This window comes from Plectrocnemia conspersa, unplaced genomic scaffold, assembly GCF_051122295.1.
Source record: "Plectrocnemia conspersa isolate PC_06_02 unplaced genomic scaffold, ASM5112229v1 ptg000013l, whole genome shotgun sequence".
Classification (NCBI taxonomy): domain Eukaryota; kingdom Metazoa; phylum Arthropoda; class Insecta; order Trichoptera; family Polycentropodidae; genus Plectrocnemia; species Plectrocnemia conspersa.
Genome location: NW_028277177.1, coordinates 2,337,988 through 2,358,546, shown reverse-complemented (window position 1 = coordinate 2,358,546; position 20,559 = coordinate 2,337,988). Strand labels below are relative to the sequence as shown.

The 20,559-nt window shown below is 31.7% G+C and overlaps 3 protein-coding genes and 1 long non-coding RNA gene across 19 annotated transcripts in view; 2 read left to right on the top strand and 2 right to left on the bottom strand.

The window, feature by feature from the left end:
- Window positions 1-10,133, bottom strand: part of kst (spectrin beta chain, non-erythrocytic 5 kst) — a 51,443-nt gene extending 41,310 nt beyond the window's left edge. For all 16 annotated transcript variants that reach the window (XM_088201182.1, XM_088201187.1, XM_088201175.1 and 13 more), the window contains exon 1: window positions 9,991-10,133. The gene's annotated coding sequence lies outside the window, so the exon portion shown is untranslated. The remainder of the gene's footprint in view (window positions 1-9,990) is intronic.
- Window positions 1-20,559, top strand: part of LOC148226975 (uncharacterized) — a 135,318-nt gene that overhangs the window by 8,672 nt on the left and 106,087 nt on the right. The window lies entirely within an intron of this gene.
- Window positions 15,315-18,307, top strand: LOC148226990 (leukocyte surface antigen CD53-like). The gene is made up of 7 exons (XM_088201204.1): window positions 15,315-15,578; window positions 15,642-15,797; window positions 17,178-17,309; window positions 17,385-17,459; window positions 17,523-17,659; window positions 17,725-17,830; window positions 17,894-18,307. Exons 1-7 carry the CDS (start codon window positions 15,519-15,521, stop codon window positions 18,047-18,049), a joined length of 822 nt encoding a protein of 273 aa, XP_088057330.1. The 5' UTR covers window positions 15,315-15,518; the 3' UTR covers window positions 18,050-18,307.
- The window catches only part of LOC148226978 (uncharacterized), an 86,667-nt gene continuing 84,147 nt past the window's right edge, over window positions 18,040-20,559 (bottom strand). Inside the window, exons 5-7 of the mRNA XM_088201191.1 lie at window positions 20,237-20,510; window positions 18,316-20,175; window positions 18,040-18,197 (exon numbers count right to left, since the gene is read on the bottom strand). Of these exons, the coding sequence (XP_088057317.1) occupies window positions 18,040-18,197; window positions 18,316-20,175; window positions 20,237-20,510 (2,292 nt within the window). The remainder of the gene's footprint in view (window positions 18,198-18,315; window positions 20,176-20,236; window positions 20,511-20,559) is intronic.

Genomic DNA, 20,559 nt, shown 5'->3' with positions numbered 1-20,559 from the left:
AATTCAGATTAAACGCAATAAAACCACCTAGTAATAAATTTAGACTTTAGAAAATAAGCTATGGAATGTACTAATAATGTAATAGAATGTAATAATACGCAACTAAACCAATCAATAATGTCAAGTTGGATTAAAATAAATACTAGCACAAATTATCTTCAATAAAGATAAGATAGGTATAAGATTTTCGATTTTTTTAAATTCCATTGCATTGTATCGGTAGATTGAAATTAAATAATTAAAATTAGTTCAACGACGACGATGTATGGTTTACTCCGTATATTTATTTATGTATATTATTATTTTTGATGGGTAGATTTGTATAGATAGAGAAAGCGACACTTATCCAATTAAAATGAAGTGCCGAATCTACTTTAACAAGTTTAACGAGCATGCAAATTTTGCTCCTAAGATTTTTGTCGGTGTTCATCTCACGATTTAATCAATTACGTATTGTCCACGACTGTGTGAGCATTTCAGAGTGATACGAAATCTTATTGAACCTCCGTACATCGTCGATAAAAAAAATCTGACCGACATTGACTGATGATTTTTTTACGAGGCGACCAAAACAAGTTTTAGTTTGACACGCTTCTCGATATTTTTTTAGCAGTGCAATATTTACCACTTGTGTGACGGTAAAAATTATGCAGTAATGTCCCACTTTTGATTAGAATATTTCTAGAATTGGCGATAAGCCGAGTTCTTTACAAGGTAAAGTTTTAGAGAAGCAATTTCGAGACGAATTCCGACACGATTACCGATGCTCGAGTCGGCATTTTACGTTCGAAAACGTTGAACTCGAACACAAAATTCGATCTACATATCCGCGTGTAAAGGTCGAGACGAGAAAATTGTGGCAATTATCGCGCGTAACAAATCGCAAATTCAAAACCCGAGATTTGGGAAGAGAATTGGATTTTAGGAGAGAAAAAAAATACAAAAACACGACTCAAACTAGGCGCCCAGGGGAGAAATTCGAGTCGTGACTGCCTATTCCGAAAATCGACGATGGACAAGGTCGGAAATTTTAATTGAACACGCCCAAAGACAAATCAGGTTTTATCGAACGCAAGCGATATGAGTTTTTTTTTTTGAAAAAAGTTTGCGAACCCATGAGAGAGAAGAGAAAAACCAGCTTTTTAAATATGCGTCAAATGCAACGATGCTTTCTAAACAGCGACACGCGTTGCATTCGAATATATAAGAAATTGTAGTTAGTTTCTATGTCCAAATTAAATGTATCATATATTTAAACTGTCACCTAAATCGGACAAACTATTTAACAAAAAAATGTGATCTTAATACATCTTATAATCTTTCCATTTCAATTAATTACAACAAGCAAGGTAAACAAGAACGAGAGTAAAGTTTCTGTCCAAGAAGAAGCAAAAAAATATTTCTTAATCGTCATAACATTTCATACACATGCACATATTTATTTGTTTAATTATAGTAATACATAATGACTTGTATTTTAGTAAGGAATGGTTGCAACGGTCCAGAATAGGGGACGCAACTCTTTAGGGCACATACTAGAATTGTCGAAACCTCCCCTCAGTCACATTAAAGTGCTTCATTTAACACAGGCTACGTCGAAAATGCAATGAAATATATCTCAACGCTCCTAGAAAAAAAATACTAGGATATAAATACAGACACGATCCGTACTTAGTAGATTTGAAAAAAATATTTTTAATCCTCCCTAATTTTAAAAGGTCCTTCAATTCGCAGAGATTCCAGACTATGGAGCCATTTTTTAGGACACTACGAGCTAAGTATTGCACAGAATTCGAATCCCCAATAAATTGTGAAATTACACGCGCTGCGCAAAACGAAACCGAGCATTTTCGACGCCTAATCGCAAACTTTAGTGATGTAGTAAATATTAAATCTTTATCAAACCTTATACAAATAAACACCCATTTTATGTAATAAAAACTTTTGAGACTTAATTGATCTCGCAATGAGACAATTTATGAGAATTTCTCAGTAGTTATTGTGCATATATATTTTATCTAAATGTACATATATGACTCATATAAAACACTTTTATAGTATGACTCTTTGAAAGTCGCGCAATGGTTTCGACAGTTTATGCATTGATCGTAGCAGTACTGAAAGTTTGCTTAGTTTATCAGTTTCAATTTGTATGACCAGCTTAAGGATAATGTGGAAAAGTATGGAGGTGATGGAAGTGTAGAATATTTTTTCATCACCAAAAACTCCCATGGATCAAAACAAACTAACTTACTTACACTCCGAAAAATCGTAAACATAATTCATTCTGGGCAATATTTTCAATATTTTTTTGTCATTGAAATGAACAATACAATGATTCTCATTCAAACACTAATTTTGTAACACTACTAGTGTAAAAAAAATCAAACGTGAATTTAAATATTTACAACTTTATTTATTATTAAATACTCATAAAAATACTCTGGTAACATTATTTTCTAACTTATATATAAATACTAAAACATTCATCTTCAATATTTCTTGAATATCCAACCATTCTAATCTATCAATCATACTTCTACAACTAGTAAATATATTTTTATTTAAAAGTACTCTCATTGCCCTATTTTGTAGTTTTTGCAACCATTTTATCTAATTTATTAAGCATATATAATAGTGATACATTAGACTGAAATCTGTATGTATATTTCGTAAATTTAACCAAAACCTAATAAAAACAAACTATTTTGTGTTGTTTACTAGAGTAACGCCTATTTATAAGGAATTGTATGATTTTAATTGAATTTATTTATATAAATAAGCAGAGACGTTCATTTTTCAATTTGTTTGATTTTTAAACAAACAATGAAAGATCTATAATATATTTTTTGTCACGAGACGCCGTTGTAATTAAATGAAAATTTAAAATATTAATAATGCGATACATCGAATGTAAGTTAATAACATAAATAAAAGTCAGTAGGTCGTGAAAGTGAGTCACAGTAAAAAAGTTTAGGAACCACTGACATGAGCAATTCTAACTCAACGATGATCAAATCATCACCTTTAATTCGATAAGAAAGGTTAACAAATTAAACTGCAGATGTTTTCATTACAACGTCCTCGTTTGTGATTCATAGCTGAATCGCAGTAAGCATTTTTTATAACCAGAATTCATATGCAGTAATTTTTTTGCTGAATAGTCATAGACAAAAATCTCTAAAATTAATAAAAAAAGTATTAATGTAATTTGAAATGCAAACATTTGAAGCTGCAAAAAAATAATAAACGCTAAATGAACGCACGAGGAAAAAGACGTGACCTTGACAATTTTTTTGAACTCGCGACCTCAATCAAACGAGCCAAAATGGCGATTCGAGACATAATCGCCCAGAAAACGGCCATAGACAAAAGAATCGATCGGACAGGAAGCGGATGTATCGGATTTAAAAAAAATAACATCGTGGGAGTTTTACGCGTGACGTGAAAGTTTATATGCGCTTATCAGAACAGCGAATGATTTAATTGGATCGCAATTATTATTATGGCTTGTGTCAACATTGCGTAATCGAAAGCGTTGACATTGCTTTCGGTCATAATTGATTTATCGCCAGCCATATAAAAACATATCATCGCGACGTTAAAGGACGTGTTATGGCCAAAAATGGTGGGTCACGTCGCGAGGAATGCCCAGAATTCCTTCGCGGTCATCATCGCTGTTTAAATTCCACGGCGATAAGAGCGGTGTCATCGCAACGACGGAAGGTGACAACACAGGAAGCTGCGCATTGTTTCGCGATCTGTGGCATTTTTTTAGGATGAACAACAATCGCATGCTATTTTTGGCCAAAACAAACACATGCTCGACCATATCGAGATTTTTTAATGCAACCACACCGTCAACATAGTTTAACTATGCGGCAATAAAATTATAAATTACAATGGACTATCCGTGCGTAACTAAAATGCTTATGTTTATCAAGATTTTCCTGCTCCTAGAGTGGTCATTATTTCAACAAATACAGCGATTCATACAAGCGACTAAAAATAAACGATTTCAGATTTCAAGTTTTGTGTGTAAAATTACACGCTGATTTTATGTGTATAGTTGTACTTATGTAGAGGCGCTTTAATAATGTCATTTAGTTAAATTTCAACACAAAAGCGCAAAAGAACATCTGACACGTTTCACGATTTTTACATTAATTTGTTTTAATCTTCTACTATAACCTGACAGGTGTAAGCCTAATACGTTACAACTGGGTAAAGTTATACAACCTGAGTAAGTAAATCAGTCATAATGAATACCTCAAGCAAGGCTTTTTTTTTTTTTTTATCATGTAACGCGGTGGAACGGCGCTCCGGCACCTTTTTTTACGACATTTTTACTATTTAAAAAGCAATTGTTACTAAAAACATTTGCGTAGCGATTGACAACTTACAGAACATTTTATTTCATGTTTTATTTTTACAAAACGTGACGTCATTATTTTCCTTTTTTTTTTATTTTTTATTGTAAAAGTTTAACACCAAGTTTAAAAATAAAAGAAAATTTAGGTTATTTATAAACCGCCGGTCCCACTTTAAAAAAGGTCCGAAACAATAACAGATAATATGGAAATATTGATGCAAGTTGATGATTCTGGATCATCTCAAGCTAATCTCGAGATGCAAGGCCGAACTCAAAACGATTGGTCGGATTTTATATAAAAAAGTAGATACAAAAACGATGTTTGCTCAAAATATGAATGGTTGAACATACACGAAATGAAACTTGGCTGCATACCTTGCAGAAATGTTGAAACTCCTAGAACTGAAACGACGATGGGAATAAAAATTTCCAAAGAATGGGCCAACAATGAACCCATATATTCTGGGAAAGATAGAAAGCTTTAATTAAGCTCACTTCGAAAACAAAAATTTCAATCACAGAGATTCTGCTGCACACAAAGCCAAAATAAGGATTAAAAACATTATTTTGAATTTCGCGAAAAATTAATAATAACAGCAAAAAAAATTGGAAGTGCTTATTAAAAAATCAATCATTCTATACTTTAAAAAGTAAAACAATATGTCAAAAACCCATATCAAAAGCAATAAAATCTAAACCGAATTTTAATCAATAGGAAAGTGCAAAAAACAATTATCCCTTCTCAGAAGTCAAAAACCCACGTCGAAGGCAATAAAATGGTGTCGTTGCCGTTACAGTGGGAACGCGTACCCACTGCGACGGCGCCGACACGATTTTATTGCTTTTGGCGTGAATTTTTTACTTCTGAGAAGTGATAATTATTTTTCCGCTCTCCTATTGACCAAAATTCGATTTGAATACACTTTAACCGATACTCTCATATTAAATCTTTCTTTCCAGGATGCGTAGAATCATTTCTCTCCCGTAGAGACCCCAGGTACGCGGAGCGCGACTGCCCGCATACCTTCCCTCCCCCCACTTCCCCTATCCAACCTCCGTCTCCAAAAAGGATAGTGATGCCGGAGACCATCAGTAGATAAATCGCGACGGTCTACCCGTCCAGGTCGTTCTCGTGACGACCTAGGAAGGAGGCCTGGCCTAGCGCCTGTATGCGCAGTATGCAGGCGCGAAAGCCAGGCTAGGTACATCCGGTCGCTCATGGGCCGAAACTCCTGAGCCTGATGCGACCGTGGAAGGAGGGCGTGGGCCCATGGACCTTCCACTCTCATATTAAAAATCCGTAATAATATCGGTAAGAATAACTATCATTTTTTTAAAAAAGTGTAATATCGAAGAGCACACAAATTATGAAGTAATATGCGAGATGCGAGGTGTTTGTACTTTTTTTTTCGCTTATTTTCCCTTGCAGAAAATGTTTGCTAAAAAGCAAAAACTCGCGTACGGTGAGCTCCTGCATCATGAAATTTGCACGCTTAGAGTCTACAGTATTTAGGTTAAAGCAACTATTTTGAGCTCGCTAAGAAGTTTTGAAATATCTACAAACTATCAATGGCCGAACACTAAAAATTACTTTTACTATTTCTTCATAGCATATGAAGAAATAGTAAAATAGACGAATTCAGATATATTTAAAAAAATATAAATAAATTAACTTGATTATTCCAGGATTTTTAAGTTCAGTATTGCGTATCAATTATTCAAAAAAAGTTTAGTGAAGCTAGAGAGAATTCAAAGACTATAATTTGCAACTCATCGGTTTATCTATATATATTTAGAAATCAGAACAGGGTTGAAATTGAAAATTGCAGGGCGAAATTCACTTTATCTATTTATTATAGACATTTTAAAGATAAAAAAATGTTCCAATATTTTTGCAGAAAAAAATAAATTGTTCTGTCTATAATTTAAATACAATACCCATCGCTTTATCTGTATAGTTAGAAATCAAAACAGATTTTAAATTTGCAAATTTATCATTATTCATTTAAGTGCCACTCAACCTTTCAATATGTAAATCTAAACGGCCATAATTTTTTTATAAAAAAAATCAATCTCTTCTTCAATACAAAGCAATAAATTTTATTACTTTTTCATTGTAATAAAATCTAGAACAATATTTATTGTTCACTTGTGTGCCATAAACTACTTTTTACATCTAGTACAAACGAGGTTAGATTTTTTATAGGTCCTTCTTTAAAATTATTTATTTAAATTACGATTATATAAGTAGCATATAGAAAATTTAAATTCTGCACATAGTTTCTCGTATTTTAAAAATATATTTTTTTATGTTGTGCCGTGAACGAGAAAAGGTTGCGGAGCACTGCTCTACATACATGTTTTCAATACAAAAATGAAATTTTGTATGGCTCTGTTTGAAACTTAACAATTCACACGCATGTGGAAATAAGCAAATAACGAAAAATCAGTGTTGCCAGTGTTGAAAATTTATCCGAAACTGTGTCAATTAATGCGCTCGCTGCATCGGGTCGCGTGGCGCAACTTCCGAGTTCCGCTGGTAATTAGCGAAACTCACACACCGTGATAGCTAAATAAAAATTATGTCATCGTCTGCGTTTCGGCAAATTATGCGCCAGACGAAAACAAAACAGAGCGCAAAAAACGTAAATAAAATATTTAATAATGTAACAAATTTGGCAGTGCGGCACTTTCGGTTTCGAAGCCGAGTCGTTTGAAAATTTCGCCGAGGAAGAAGGGAGAGCGATTCGCGATGACATCATCGGTCGCCGGCCGGCGTCGGTGGTTCGCAACCTTTGGGCCGCGGGGTCGAATGACATCACACTTCCCCGATGGTCGCAGAACTTGTTTCGGCGAATGTCACCCATATAAATGTGTACGACGCTGCGCAAACATCGCAGCCAGCGTTTTGATCAAACAAAAAACCGTCGTCTTATTAGCCGAAACTGGTATTCACGAAATATTGTTCTTTCGCACGTGACCAGGGTTGCCAGACGGACGCATTTTCGCATCGCGACACCCGACCGTTTTAAACTTTTATCAAAACTGCGATATAGTATTGTATTGTCAACATGGACACACTAACAAAAAATATGTACAGAATTTATTGATCTACATGAGTTAAACTTCCCTTTACATTGCAAAAAACCTCCGATGATGTACACTAAGCAAACATATAAAAATTAGTGATTTAAAATTAAAAAAAAAGAAACATACATTACAACAAAGTATAAACGTAACAATTATTGTAATATAAATGCTGAAAAAGTGTAAATGCATTGGAAATATTTATTTACAAAAATAATAATAATAAAAATGTTAAATGCATAATCACTCAAGTGCGAAGCATAAAATACAACTGGCAACACTCACACGTGACTGTATTTGTGAATTGATACCCGATTCTGCTGATAGAATGTATATTTTTGTTACTTCTGATAATTAATTACATATTGTAATTATCTAACTTAATATGTTTAGATATAGTGGAGGAATACATAGAATATGTACATTTTATTCGACATATTTATAGAGATAACATAATATGATGCCATGTATACTCGGTGAATATTACAGTAAAGGAAAGGCTCTTGATTTTAGTTGTATTATATTAGCTACCAATAAGCAGTTACGAAGTATCGAGTTTTTTTAGAAATCGTTTTGTATTTCTATTTGTTAAATACGCTGCTTTTTTTACTTAATTCAATAAATAAATAAAAGAGAAAAAATAAATATGTCAAAAATGTATAATAAAAATTATATTTAAATTAAAATTAAAAAAAACTTCTTTTGTTATTTATACGGGATATAAAGGTTTTTAAAGAGACGATAACTGATGTATTTTAATTAGATCGTAATGATACTTTTTTGAAATATAAATAACAGAAAAATGTATAAAGATTAAATATGTTCTACAAGAGAAAATGAAACGAACTATTTTTATCATATGTGGGATTCATAATTATCATATTGTTTCAAAATAGCGGCTATTTAAAAAAAATAGTAGCCCTAATAAAAAATAATGTCAACAATGTTATATAATATAAATTGAAATAAAGTTTTATAGATATATCATATTAAATGGTTAGTTATATGCTGACTGACTATTGATATTTAAAGGGTGCTATTTAACAGAGAATTATTTTATATGTGCATTTAAGTAAAGGCTTAGAACAATTATATATAAGATACTTTATTCCATAAAACGAATTGTTTGTGTATTTATGTAAGGTAAATCTTTGGATATATTTTCTTCGGATTTTTTTTCAAACAGTAATGCTCAAACGATTCGTTTTATGGAACAATTAATTTATATATGGCTCATTTAAATTGTCCTTATATTTAAACAGAGAATAATGATATGCGTTGCTAGATATTATGCATTATGAAATGGTACTTCGTAGAAATGCAATATAAAGTCTGTATAAGGTCTTTCAGATATAAGTTAGTGAGTGACAGCTAAGTGGTCGGGATTAATGATTATCATAATTATAATTTCGATCAATTACCACTGATTATATTTTTCTAGCTTCTCCTAATCTAAACCGTATATCGTATATGGCATAATAAATCACATACATACATCAGTTCTACAGGGCGTGCTGTCATTGCGACCCTAAGTCCAATAATTAGAATGAAAAATACAATCGTATTCTATAAACAAGTAATTAGACCGCTAATAATATACATTTGCCCGATGTGGAGTAATACTAGTAATACACTTGTTTCTAAACTCCAAGTCATTCAAAATAAAGCGATAAAGATAATATATAGCACACCTTTCTATAATAACCTTAATTTTTAATACCATCAATTAAAGAACACTGTCATGTCATAATCACACCGAAAAATACAATACTATACAATATTGACCAACTATTTTATTACAAAAACTAGCTACACTTTACTTTTATAAATCAATGTATATATAAACAAACATACAAACTTGACGGGAACTTTTTTGAACGGTTAAAAAAAATATGTGTTGAACTATTTTCACAAGCTTTGAGTAAGTCACTTAACTAATAAGCAAGACTTGTTACATGTTATATATATTTTGATAACACATTTCTTCAGAATTTGATAAAAAACGTTAACATAAGATATTCATATTAGATTAAAAATAATTCTTAGTAAATTGAACATTATACAAACAAATATAATAAATTTGTCAATGTACAAGACTCCTCTTTTTAAAAAACGCTATTTCAACTCACGAAGCACAATACACATTTCGTTAATTCGACTTTGTTTATCAAATGGCAACATCGTTTGAAATTCAAACCCGGAAACGGGGGCTGTGACAACCCTAAATATGACTCACATTGTAAGAAAATTACACACTTGACGCGAATCGGTGGCGTCTTATCGGCACGAGATAGTAGCGATATTCATACACCTATATAGTAGAACTAAATATTTAAAAAAAATATTGTTTGCGTGAATTTATGTCACGTCAGATAAGATGGCGCCGAAATGAATCCTAAACGTCTATGGCCAAATAAAATAAAAACAAAAATTTGACAGGCGAAAGGCGCGCGGCGTCCGGTGGCGGTAGAGGGGGAGGGAGGGTTTAAAGAAGCTAGCTGGGTAGGGGTTGTTTAAAAGTTTTGTGGCACCTGTGGGGCCGCGTTCCGGCGCTCGTCCCGCTGTAGCAGGCGAGAGGTGATCGTAAAACGTAACGGTGAACGAACGGGGCGCAGACTGCGGCGAACTTGGCGCGACACACCGGCACACCACCGACGCTCGCTTGCCGCCAACTGAACGTAAATAACACGCATACATGCACCGGTCAACACGTTGCGCACTCGATGCCGCAAACTTTTCGCGCCCGACGCTGGCGTTTCTTTAAGCGCCTCTCGAAAAATTAAGAAATTCAAAAATAGAATAAAAATATTTTTATATTTTATTTTTAAACAAAAAACAAAGGAAGAAAAAAAATCATTTATTATTTTTAAATAAAAATGTTAATTTATACAAATAATACAGTTAATAATATAAAAAGTATAACATAAATTTATATTCTTATTATGAAACAAAAGGATTCATTTAAAAACATTTTCATTTTAGCTTTTGTAGAAATAATATTGTTTCATTTTTGATACTATACCTTCATAATTGGGGTATTTTGATATCAGAACAATTTTAATCCTGTTTTCGGGGCTCAATTTATTTCTCTGCTGTGTTTCTAAATTCATCAAATAGAAAATTTCTTGCTCGCAAAGATAGGTGGTTGCAACAGGCAGCGACATCTAAAAATATGACATATATTCTTTTCTCCCAAATTCAACTCGCGCTTCATTATTAGATCGAAGTTCAAGAATTCTGTCACTGTCAACATTTGAAGCTCATATGGTACATCAGCAATATCACATTAAAAGAGAAATAATTTATTTTTTCAATAAATATTTATTTTCTTCTAGATATTTACAAGCCGTCAATTTGAAACAAGATGGCAGAACAGGCTGGCTAACAAACTTAACTGATATTACTAATATTATTAATACTACAGCAATTACCACGTACTTTATTAAGTACGTAGTAAAAAATTATATATTTATATTTTATTATATATAGATATTTCTATAAATAAAATGAAAATTTTCAATGACAACAAATGGATGTCTGCTTTCCACGTCGTCAGATTATTGAGAAAGAAATATTAAAATGGAAATCTTCATTATATTAATAACCCGTATCCTCCAATAAATAATACGATAGTGTAAATTAAACAATGATTGAATATTACGAAAAACACCTCTATTAAATAATTGTGAGCCTATATCAAATAAATAAGTTGTTTAATGTTAAATTACTTCAATTTCTGAATTATGATTATAAAGTGCTTGTAAAATAAAAACATTTTTAGTTTTTAAATCTAATAATCAAATTTAACTTTTTACATATAATGTATAAATTCATTTAAGATTTATATTTCTTACATTTAATATTTAATAATGTTTTAACTAGTAATTTATTGAAAACGAAACGGGTGGCTGCGAAGGTGTTAAAAACATTTAAAAGTCGACGGCCACGGCAGTTTGAGGAATCTCGCTCCGCAACTGTTGAGAGCGTGCGTCCGTCTCGCTCTAGCCTTAGCTTCTGGTATATTGCCGTTCCGCTCTGGCGCCGATAACTCGACGGCCGGCCGCGTCGCCGGCGCTCCTCAAATAAGGACAACTCTTTTGCATTGTCGATCCAATGCGTTGTCCGTTTTCGTCTTTCGTCCGCAGTTTCGCATTCTTTCGTCTTTCTCCTTTCTTTCCCGTTTCTTTCGCAAGTCTTTCGCGCGAACTCGCAGCCTCACCGCCGGCGCCGGTGCAAGAGCCGACCTGACATCTGGCGGAAGTGGGAGACACTGCATTTTGAATTTGAACGCGCGCGACTATCGCGAACCGAAGATTGTTGGCCAATACCGATTTTGGGTTGCCATTATACAAAATTTAACATCATATAAGTTAATCAAATATTCATATATTATATGTATACCGCAGAGATGGATTTGGGGACTGGTCGATAATTGAAAAATCGTGAGCGATATACGTAGTTACAAAACTATCCCCTCCCCCTTAAAATCTTTTTAGAAAATAAATACAGTAATCTATGGTCGCGCTTGGCCAGCGTACAAGAAGTGCAAGACACGCGGGCTCCTTATTTTAGGGGCGACGAAAATTAGTATATATTTAATATTGTTTAATATTGAGTGGCTCAATGATAATATCAGAAAATCACACATAATTTTTGCTGCGTTTTTGTTAAGTAAGTTTTTAGCATTCTGCCCAAAGGCTAAAATTATAATACGGGAATTAGATGGAAACCAAGATTGGTAAAAGTAGAAGCGATTGTTTTATTCGGTTATCAAAACTGACATTTCAGTTTAAGTTGTTGTGCTTTCAGTGTATGTTCAAAATGACCATGGACAATGGCGGATTACCCCAAAAGCGCATGAGGCACGCGCTTGGGCTTACAGAACTTGATGGGCCTCAAACATAATTTATATATAATCTAGTATATATAAACAATTTCTAAGGCTTGGAACACAGGTCACTAGTTAGTCAATCAAGCAATATGTGGGCTAATTATAAGAGTTTTAATCAAAAAAGACACTTATTAAAATTAAAGACAATTACTAATACATGAAAGACCTGCGTTCGACCCTAGTGTTTTTCAATTTATAGCGTGTCTAGAAGATCGGTATTACTGATTATTCCATAATTGTATTTCCTATCGATCATCAAAGATAAGTTTTCCCAGACTTTCGAAATCTCGCGGTTGAATATTGTGATGAATAATCAAAATATAATCGAGCTAGGTCACGAATAGTTACATATTTATTTATTAAAATTATGACCATCGTGACCTGAAAGGTTAACCTAATGCTTCACAATTGCTTTTAAGTTTTTATATTGATTTTAAGCTATAATATAGTTCATGTTTAATAAAACAGATGTCACTAATATTCAAACTTGCATCTCACTACCTACGTAGTAGTTGTTGATTTACCCGTTGTAACGCATTGAGCTAACGCCTGTCATGTTGTAACGGATGATTTAAATAAATGAATAAATGTTCTGATTCAATTGGCAACAAATTATTAATTACTGCCAACAAAACTACTTTTGCGTGTTTGATATATTGTCGCTAATAATATAAACTTTAATACGTTCGAATGCATTTCTACAACTGTAATATTAATTTTGGATGTGTTAAAGAGCAAAGGACTAAATAAGGCGTACTTACTATTTATATCTGGAGTGGGCTGTGGAACTCACATCGACCATAAAGGCATCTAATCGTTTTTAATTCTATAATTGATTTATATATTTTTTAAATATTATTTTGTCATGGTTTGCAAACAATTATGGTAAGCCTAGGCAACCATAGCGCAAGGACATTTTTTTATTTTATAAACATTTAGAGATATATTTTTAATATATATGTTACTGTTCGTGATTTGATAAATATTATTATCAAGTATGTAGTAAATAACACACTGTCGAGTCAAATTAACTCCCAGCACTTTCAGGTTTTTTAAAACACCTAAACCGAGAGATTTATGTATAATAATCAGTTGTTCTATCTACTTTTCACGAAAACATTGTTTTCTATTGAACTATCATTTTTCAGAACGTTGTTAGCACTAAGTACTAAATTTAAACATTACTCAAAGTATCCTTTGATGTTTTTAACGAAAATACTCCAGGGTTCAATACACGCCTGGCGATTCTGCAGCTTGTCCATCCATCTGCTCGCCATATTTTGTAGCCCCTTCGAAGTTTGCTAAATTTACCGATTTGCTATCTGAAGTTTCCTGCATTTTTTTGTTTCCAATCGCTATACAACACGTGCGCGTCATGTGCGTCAGCTTTTAAGGGCAAATTTGGTATGTGTACAATTTTAGATTTGTGTCTGTCTCGGTGTCTCCCCTCTTTTTGTACGAATGCATATTTTTTTAACGTTTGTTTAAAAAATAAGGTCACTATCTTACAGCTTGTGATATTTATAAATAGAGAAAAGATGTAGTGACAAATATTAACCCTTTATGGCGGAATTTCTGGATATATAGAGTTAAAAGAAGGCCATCGTGTTGCATTAATTACGAAAAAAAATGTCCTTTCGTCAATTTAATGACTACAGCCGCCTTATCACTTATGCAAAATATACATAGAGCTTAGGACCCTATAGATCACTTTATCACATTTTAATTTATAAATAAAATTTTCAAAATTTATTTCTCTAAAACTATTTCCACAAACTTTAAAAATATTCATATTCGAACATATGTTTTTGTAAAGTTCACATATACTAACATACATCAAGATAATAATTTTTTTATCAAAGATCTCAGCAAATATTTTTTCGGTAGTTTTACTAGAAACAAATTGTGTTTTGTGTTTTTCGTTCATGGATTTTGTAATGATTTGAAAAAAATTTTTCGGAGCAAATGAAAATCTGCTACAAGACGTAGTTTATAGACATTAGAAAATAGTAAGTTATGAAATATATTTAAAATCTTTGAAATAGATATAGATATTTGTAATAACTCACAGCGCTGCAAAAGTATGAAAATTGAAATATTTTTAATATATTCCAAATGAAAGCATCTAAAATATATTTTTATATGTTCAGTGATTATTGCGCTAACGAAAATTTCAAACAACAAAAATTCTGATGATACATGATCAATATACACATACATATTTAAGAATACTTAAATATATATAAAAAACACTTAATTTAAAGCTATCATGTTTAAAAAATATATTACTATCATATTAGTATTTTTATTGGGATGATACACTTACATTTCCTATAATTACACAATTTTTTACTTTAAAATACTAGGCAGTTGGAAATAAAAGTGAAATTTTGACAAACCATCACATATGCTCAAAATTTTCGTTGTGTGGAATTTACGTGTGCGCAATTTTTATTTGCGCAATAATACGGCAACCATTTTTAGAGCATTTTTAGAGCATTTTTAGAGCATTTTTGTCTGCATCACTGAATTGATCAGTATTTATTTAATCTTACTGGTAACACCACGACGTTTTGAATGGTATTTTTAAAGAAGATGAAGAAAAAAAGAAAAGGAAGAAGAAATAATAATGCATCATTTGGTCGTAACAATCGACCATAAAAATACTTTTCTATGCAGATATCAATCTTTCATGATTTCTTTAATGTCTTACGATTTCTTTTCAGACTTTTGTCAGAAACGATAACGTATTCTACCCCCAGGGTGAAAATGCACGCAACGGCACGCGATTGCATTAAAACCTATTTTCCACCAGTCGTGTTCTAGTTTTCATGGGGTATGGTCGCAATTTGGGTTGAAAAAAATAATAAGTAACAAAAAAAAAACAATAGAACGGGAATTTTTTCACTCGATTGTAATTTTTATAATAATATGAACACAATATAAAAATATTAGAAATAATATTTACCTTTAAATAGCAATTTAAAATTGGACCAATAAAAATATTTAAGTAAATTATTTTATTACTAATTATTACCACACAATATCTGATGACCTGATAGAATTAGGTCAATTGGTCAAACATCGATCTCATTTTTTCACGCGTACATGAATTCATTTCACATGCCATCATAAAATTATTTTATTCTATCAATAGACAGGCATAAAATGGGTTGTTGCATTTTCATATGCAAAGCGCTCTTGATTAATTTTTCTACTGTTGTTTTAGTGAGTATATTTATGCAGTAGCGCAATGTGTATTGTCTCATTAAATTTATTTGAATTTTACAGACATTTGGAATTGTCGTTTTATCAACGAACGCGTGGATCCTGTACGACTATAAAAGTTTTATAAACATTTTAGGATTGACGGAAACGAATTACAGCCATATTGCGGCAGACTGTTGTCGAGGTCCTGTTCCAAAAAGGGATGCAGGGAACATGGTGGTAAATAAATAATGCACCGAATGTCTGAGATCACAAATAAATAAAGATGAAATGTTTATCACGAATGTCAGGCTAGAGTATTGACCCTTCTGGATCTTTAAAAATGCAGGTCTTGGCTATTTCCCCCCCACAATTTGTGTTCCTTGCTTCCTTAAATATTCAGAACCTTTGCATTTAGTTTCTAGCACGCGATGCTAACACCCCCATATATTATACATGTTATTAATTCTGAAATTGTATCATACGATTTAGGACACAATGAATAATAATACTTTTTTACATTACTTTTTCCATTTTTTGAGACAATATTTACTATAAAATTATTTTTTATTTATCAAAGAATGATTATTGTTTTTATATAGGTTTTTACGTACTTTATAGAGCTGTTTATAAATGTATTTATTGTTATATATCGCAGAAATTTCATAACGTCACAGCTCACTATGCGAAAGTTTTTACTGCATCAGAAAAAATATTTTTCGCTTTATGGTTAGGATGTTGTATTATGTATATTTCTTTACTTTAAATAGTACACATGATTTAATTTTAGCCATAGTGTTTCGGCTGGCCTCGTTTATTCCACGTTAGAAAAAAGTGGTAGTTCTATATCAAGTTCTGAGTATCTGAAAAGTATCTGAAAAAAATCCTTGAAGGACGCATATATTCCTGATGGAAGTTACTCAGTACGGATTTGAGGCTGAAGCAGGCTATTTGTTATTGTCTAGTAAAGATTTAGATAGACTTTATCTGAGTACTATCGTAATTCTATAAAATTTTCGGCGGAGATATTTGGGCGCCCCGTTGATATTTTTTCAAATTCTTTGCAACTGTTAATGGATACGGTTTAATGGATGTTCGCAATCGTTTGTATAACACCAACGAGAAAAACTTTGTTCTTAGAAAATCCAAAGCACAAAAATAAATCTATTTTCTACAGTTCTTGTGACTAATTTCGTCGCAACGATTTCGGGTGGTCCCGACACTTTTTAGATCATATTACTGTACGACAATGCTTAGCCACACGTTGAAACTACACGCTGAAAAGAGTTCTTTCACACACCAGAAACTTTAATAGGACGAATACATAAATTATTAAATTATATTTTATTTATTATGGAAACAAATAAAAAATATATACATACGCAAGTTTTATATAATATATATACATATATACGTAATTGCCCTTTTGTGATAATTATTATTACTAAAGCAGAGAGCAATTTTAAAAATCGATATACTTTTATAATCTATATAGAATAATCCTGTTAATGGACGATTTCATACATAAAACAATATTAAATTGTTATCATATCAGATAGATTTTGTAATTTCATAGTCGAAAGTTGAAAATTAAATTTTCTAATAATAATATTTTTTTAGTTACTAGATGGCAGTATCGACCAATCAAAATCATTATTTTATAAGTTATTAATTTTTGATTCTGCTATTACTTTTTATGGACTTTTGGGATTTATTGGCAGTGTGTTTGAAAAATATGTTTATCTAATTATGGTCAGTATCATTAGCATTTTATATTGTATTACATAATTATAGTACAGTACAAATATCCATTTTTTTAAATTACAGTTCATCATCGGAACAATAGCACTTTTGATAATAGAAATTATTTGTGGATTATTGATAATTCTATATGAAAAAGAGGTTTATATATTCATTAATAATACTATTTATAATAATTTTAATTTATTTATATTATATTTTCAGGCGGATGGTTTAATTAAAAATTGGTTAATAGAAGTGATTAGAACTGGATATAAAAATCAATCAGGAAGTAACATGATCACTTTTATATGTGACAAAATATTTTCTATTCTAGAATGTTGTGGTATCAATAATAGTGGGTGTGTACAAATATAATATATTAATTATAATTCAAAATTTGTAATATTTATTTATTTTTATTTAGAGATTTTATAAGCGATGATCAAAATGAAATATGGTATCCGACGTCTTGTTGCAATAATAGTAATATTGATAGAAATTGTTTATTTTATGACAATTTTTACAGTCAAGTAAGTATGAAAATATAAAATAAAATAAAACTAATTATTAAATATTTTTTAAATATATTTAAGGGTTGTTACTCCGTCTGTATCAATGTTGTGAATTCAAAACGAGTTGCGTTAATCAGTTTCGTCTTGACCGTCGTTCTTATGCAGCTCTTTTTAATAATGGCTGGAGTCTTTCTGATCAAATACTCTTCAGCGTCAGTGGCTTCGATTCACAGATAGCGCCAAAACAATACAAAAGTAGTGCCATTGATAGACAATAGCACTATGATGAAAAGGTACATGAGAAAGTCATCAAACGGTGAAGGTAACCCAACCATTGAAGAAGCTTCCGACAGAGGACGAGTTAGATCATCATTGTTGAGACGGTCTAAAAGTGGAATTTTCACGATTATTATTGGCAGTGGTAAAATTGACTGGATAAATGGAGTGAAAACTACGTAGAATTAGTATTTTTTAATAAAATAAATAATTAAATAATATCATACTTTTTTTATACTCTTCTTGTTCTTCTTCAACTTCAATGCGTTGTTGCTTTGTTTCACGTTCTTTAAATGTGTGATGATTTTCTCCTTGTACTTCGACACTTCTTTGCGAATTTGGTCCCTGTTCTTCAGAACCATGTTGCTTTCCTTTTTCAACTTTTTTTTGTTGTTTCTTTTCTGCTATTTCAAAAAAAATTTGTAATTTTTGTTCCTCTCCCTCTACATTGTGTTGTTTTTCTTCAAATTTTATTGCTTGTTCTTCTCCTTCTATAATTTCTTGCATTTCTTTAGATACTTCAACAGTTTCTATTGAATTTTTAATTTGTTTCTCCTTTTCAAAAGTATTTTCTTTTTCATTTGGTTCTATAATAATACATTGTTTTTCTACTTCTCCTTCTTCTTGTTCTATACTCATTTGCTGTTTTTCTTGTTCATCATTAAAACATTGGTTTTTACCATCTAGCGTTTCAAAAGTCTGTTTTCTTTCTTTATGTACTTCTACAATATTTTTCGGTTTTTGTTCTAGTACATTCAAATTGTTGTATTTTTCATACTGCTCGTCAATTATGTGCTGTTTCTCTTCCTGCCGTTCACAAAGTTCTTGCTGGTTTTGTTTCTGTCCTACAATATGTAGATTTCCTTCTCGGTCTTCGATAATTAACTGTTCTCCTTCATTAACAACACATTGTTCTTGTACTTCTTCTATTTGTTTTTGTTCCACTAATTCTACTGTGTTGTGTTTTTCTACTTGATCTCCAATTATCTGCTGGGTGTCTTCTTGTAATTCAGAAGGTACTTGTTGCTTTTGTTTCTGTCCTTCTATAGTATGTAGTTTTTCACCTCGGTCTTCAATAATTAACTGTTCTCCTTCTTCATTAACAACACACTGTTCTTGTATTTCATCTACTTCAATATTTTTTAGAATTTGTTCCAGTACTTCTACATTGTTGTGTTTCTGATCTTCCTCGACAAGAATTTGCTCTTTTTCCTCTTGTAATTCAGATGTTTCTTGCGATTTTTCTTCATGACAATCTATAATTTGTTGGGATTGTTTCTGTTCTTTAACAGATTGTTTTACATCGTCCCATTCAAAACAATGTTGTTTGCCTTCCTGTAGCTCAACATTTTTTTGCGATCTTTCTCCTAGTCCTTCCTCAGTTTCCTTTTCCTCTTGTTGTTCTACAATATCTTTTTCCAGTCCATCAGAGAGTTTTTCTATACATTCAACAACTTGGTTTATACTATCAATGCATTGTTGTTCTTCTTTATCTGCGTCTACAGTATCTTTTAATTTTTGTTCCTCTTCTTTTACAATTCCTAGGTTTTCATCTTGTATTTCTATATTTATTTCTACTTTGCCTTTGCCTACAACACATTGTATATTACCCTCTTGTTTTTGCTGTCTTTCTTCTTCAGAAGTTTCTTGCTCTTTCGGATCTTGCTCTATAGTTTGTTGATTTTCTTTTAATTCATCGCATTCAGAACAGTCTTGTTTTATTTCACATACCTCAACATTTGTTTTCTGTTCTTCACTAGTTCCTTGGATTTCTTGCTGCCCTTTGATGACTTGTTTTTTATCCGGTTTTACGTCTACAATTTGTATTTCTTCTTCTACTTCAACATTTTCTTGTATTTTTTCTTCCTCTCCTATAGTTTTCTCTTTACCAGCCAGTTCCTCAACAACTTGTGGTTTTTCTTCATATATTTCCACTGTTTGTGGTGTTTCTACGTATACTTCAGCCGTCAGCTTCTGTACTTCCTGTACTTCAAGTTTTTCATAATGTACCATAGATGAAAAATTGTGAAAGTAACTAGTCAGATATGTGACTATTGATTCTTCGTTGCTAATATTTCGTTCAATATCTAAAAAAGTATCATAAAGAATTAAATATTATAACACTATTAAACATACAAATTAACACACCTTCAGCTTCAAGCAATTTTGGTATTCCAAATTGCTTATCGGCAATGTTAAGCGCATGCTCTAAGTTATCTTTATGTGCAATTGGATTTAAAGATTCATAATCAAACAAATTTGGTTTATGAGTATGAATCAAAGCGTTAAAAGCAAGACCTGAAGTCCATGACGTTCCAAAATTATTAATTTTAACATTTTTATAACATCTTGTCCGTCGTTGACACCACAGTAACAAAGCGTCTTTGGAAGTTTTCTTTTTCGAATTTATGTTGCTCTCATCCTAATAAAATGAGTATAAAGATAAACATTTTTAAAAGTTTATAGTGAAA

Coding starts and splice junctions, on each gene's coding strand:
- LOC148226990 (XM_088201204.1), top strand. CDS start 15,519: ATGGGTTGTTGCATTTTCATATGCAAAGCGCTCTTGATTAATTTTTCT. Junction 15,798..17,177: donor GGGATGCAGGGAACATGGTG/GTAAATAAATAA, acceptor ATATTTTTTTAG/TTACTAGATGGCAGTATCGA. Junction 17,310..17,384: donor AATATGTTTATCTAATTATG/GTCAGTATCATT, acceptor TTTAAATTACAG/TTCATCATCGGAACAATAGC.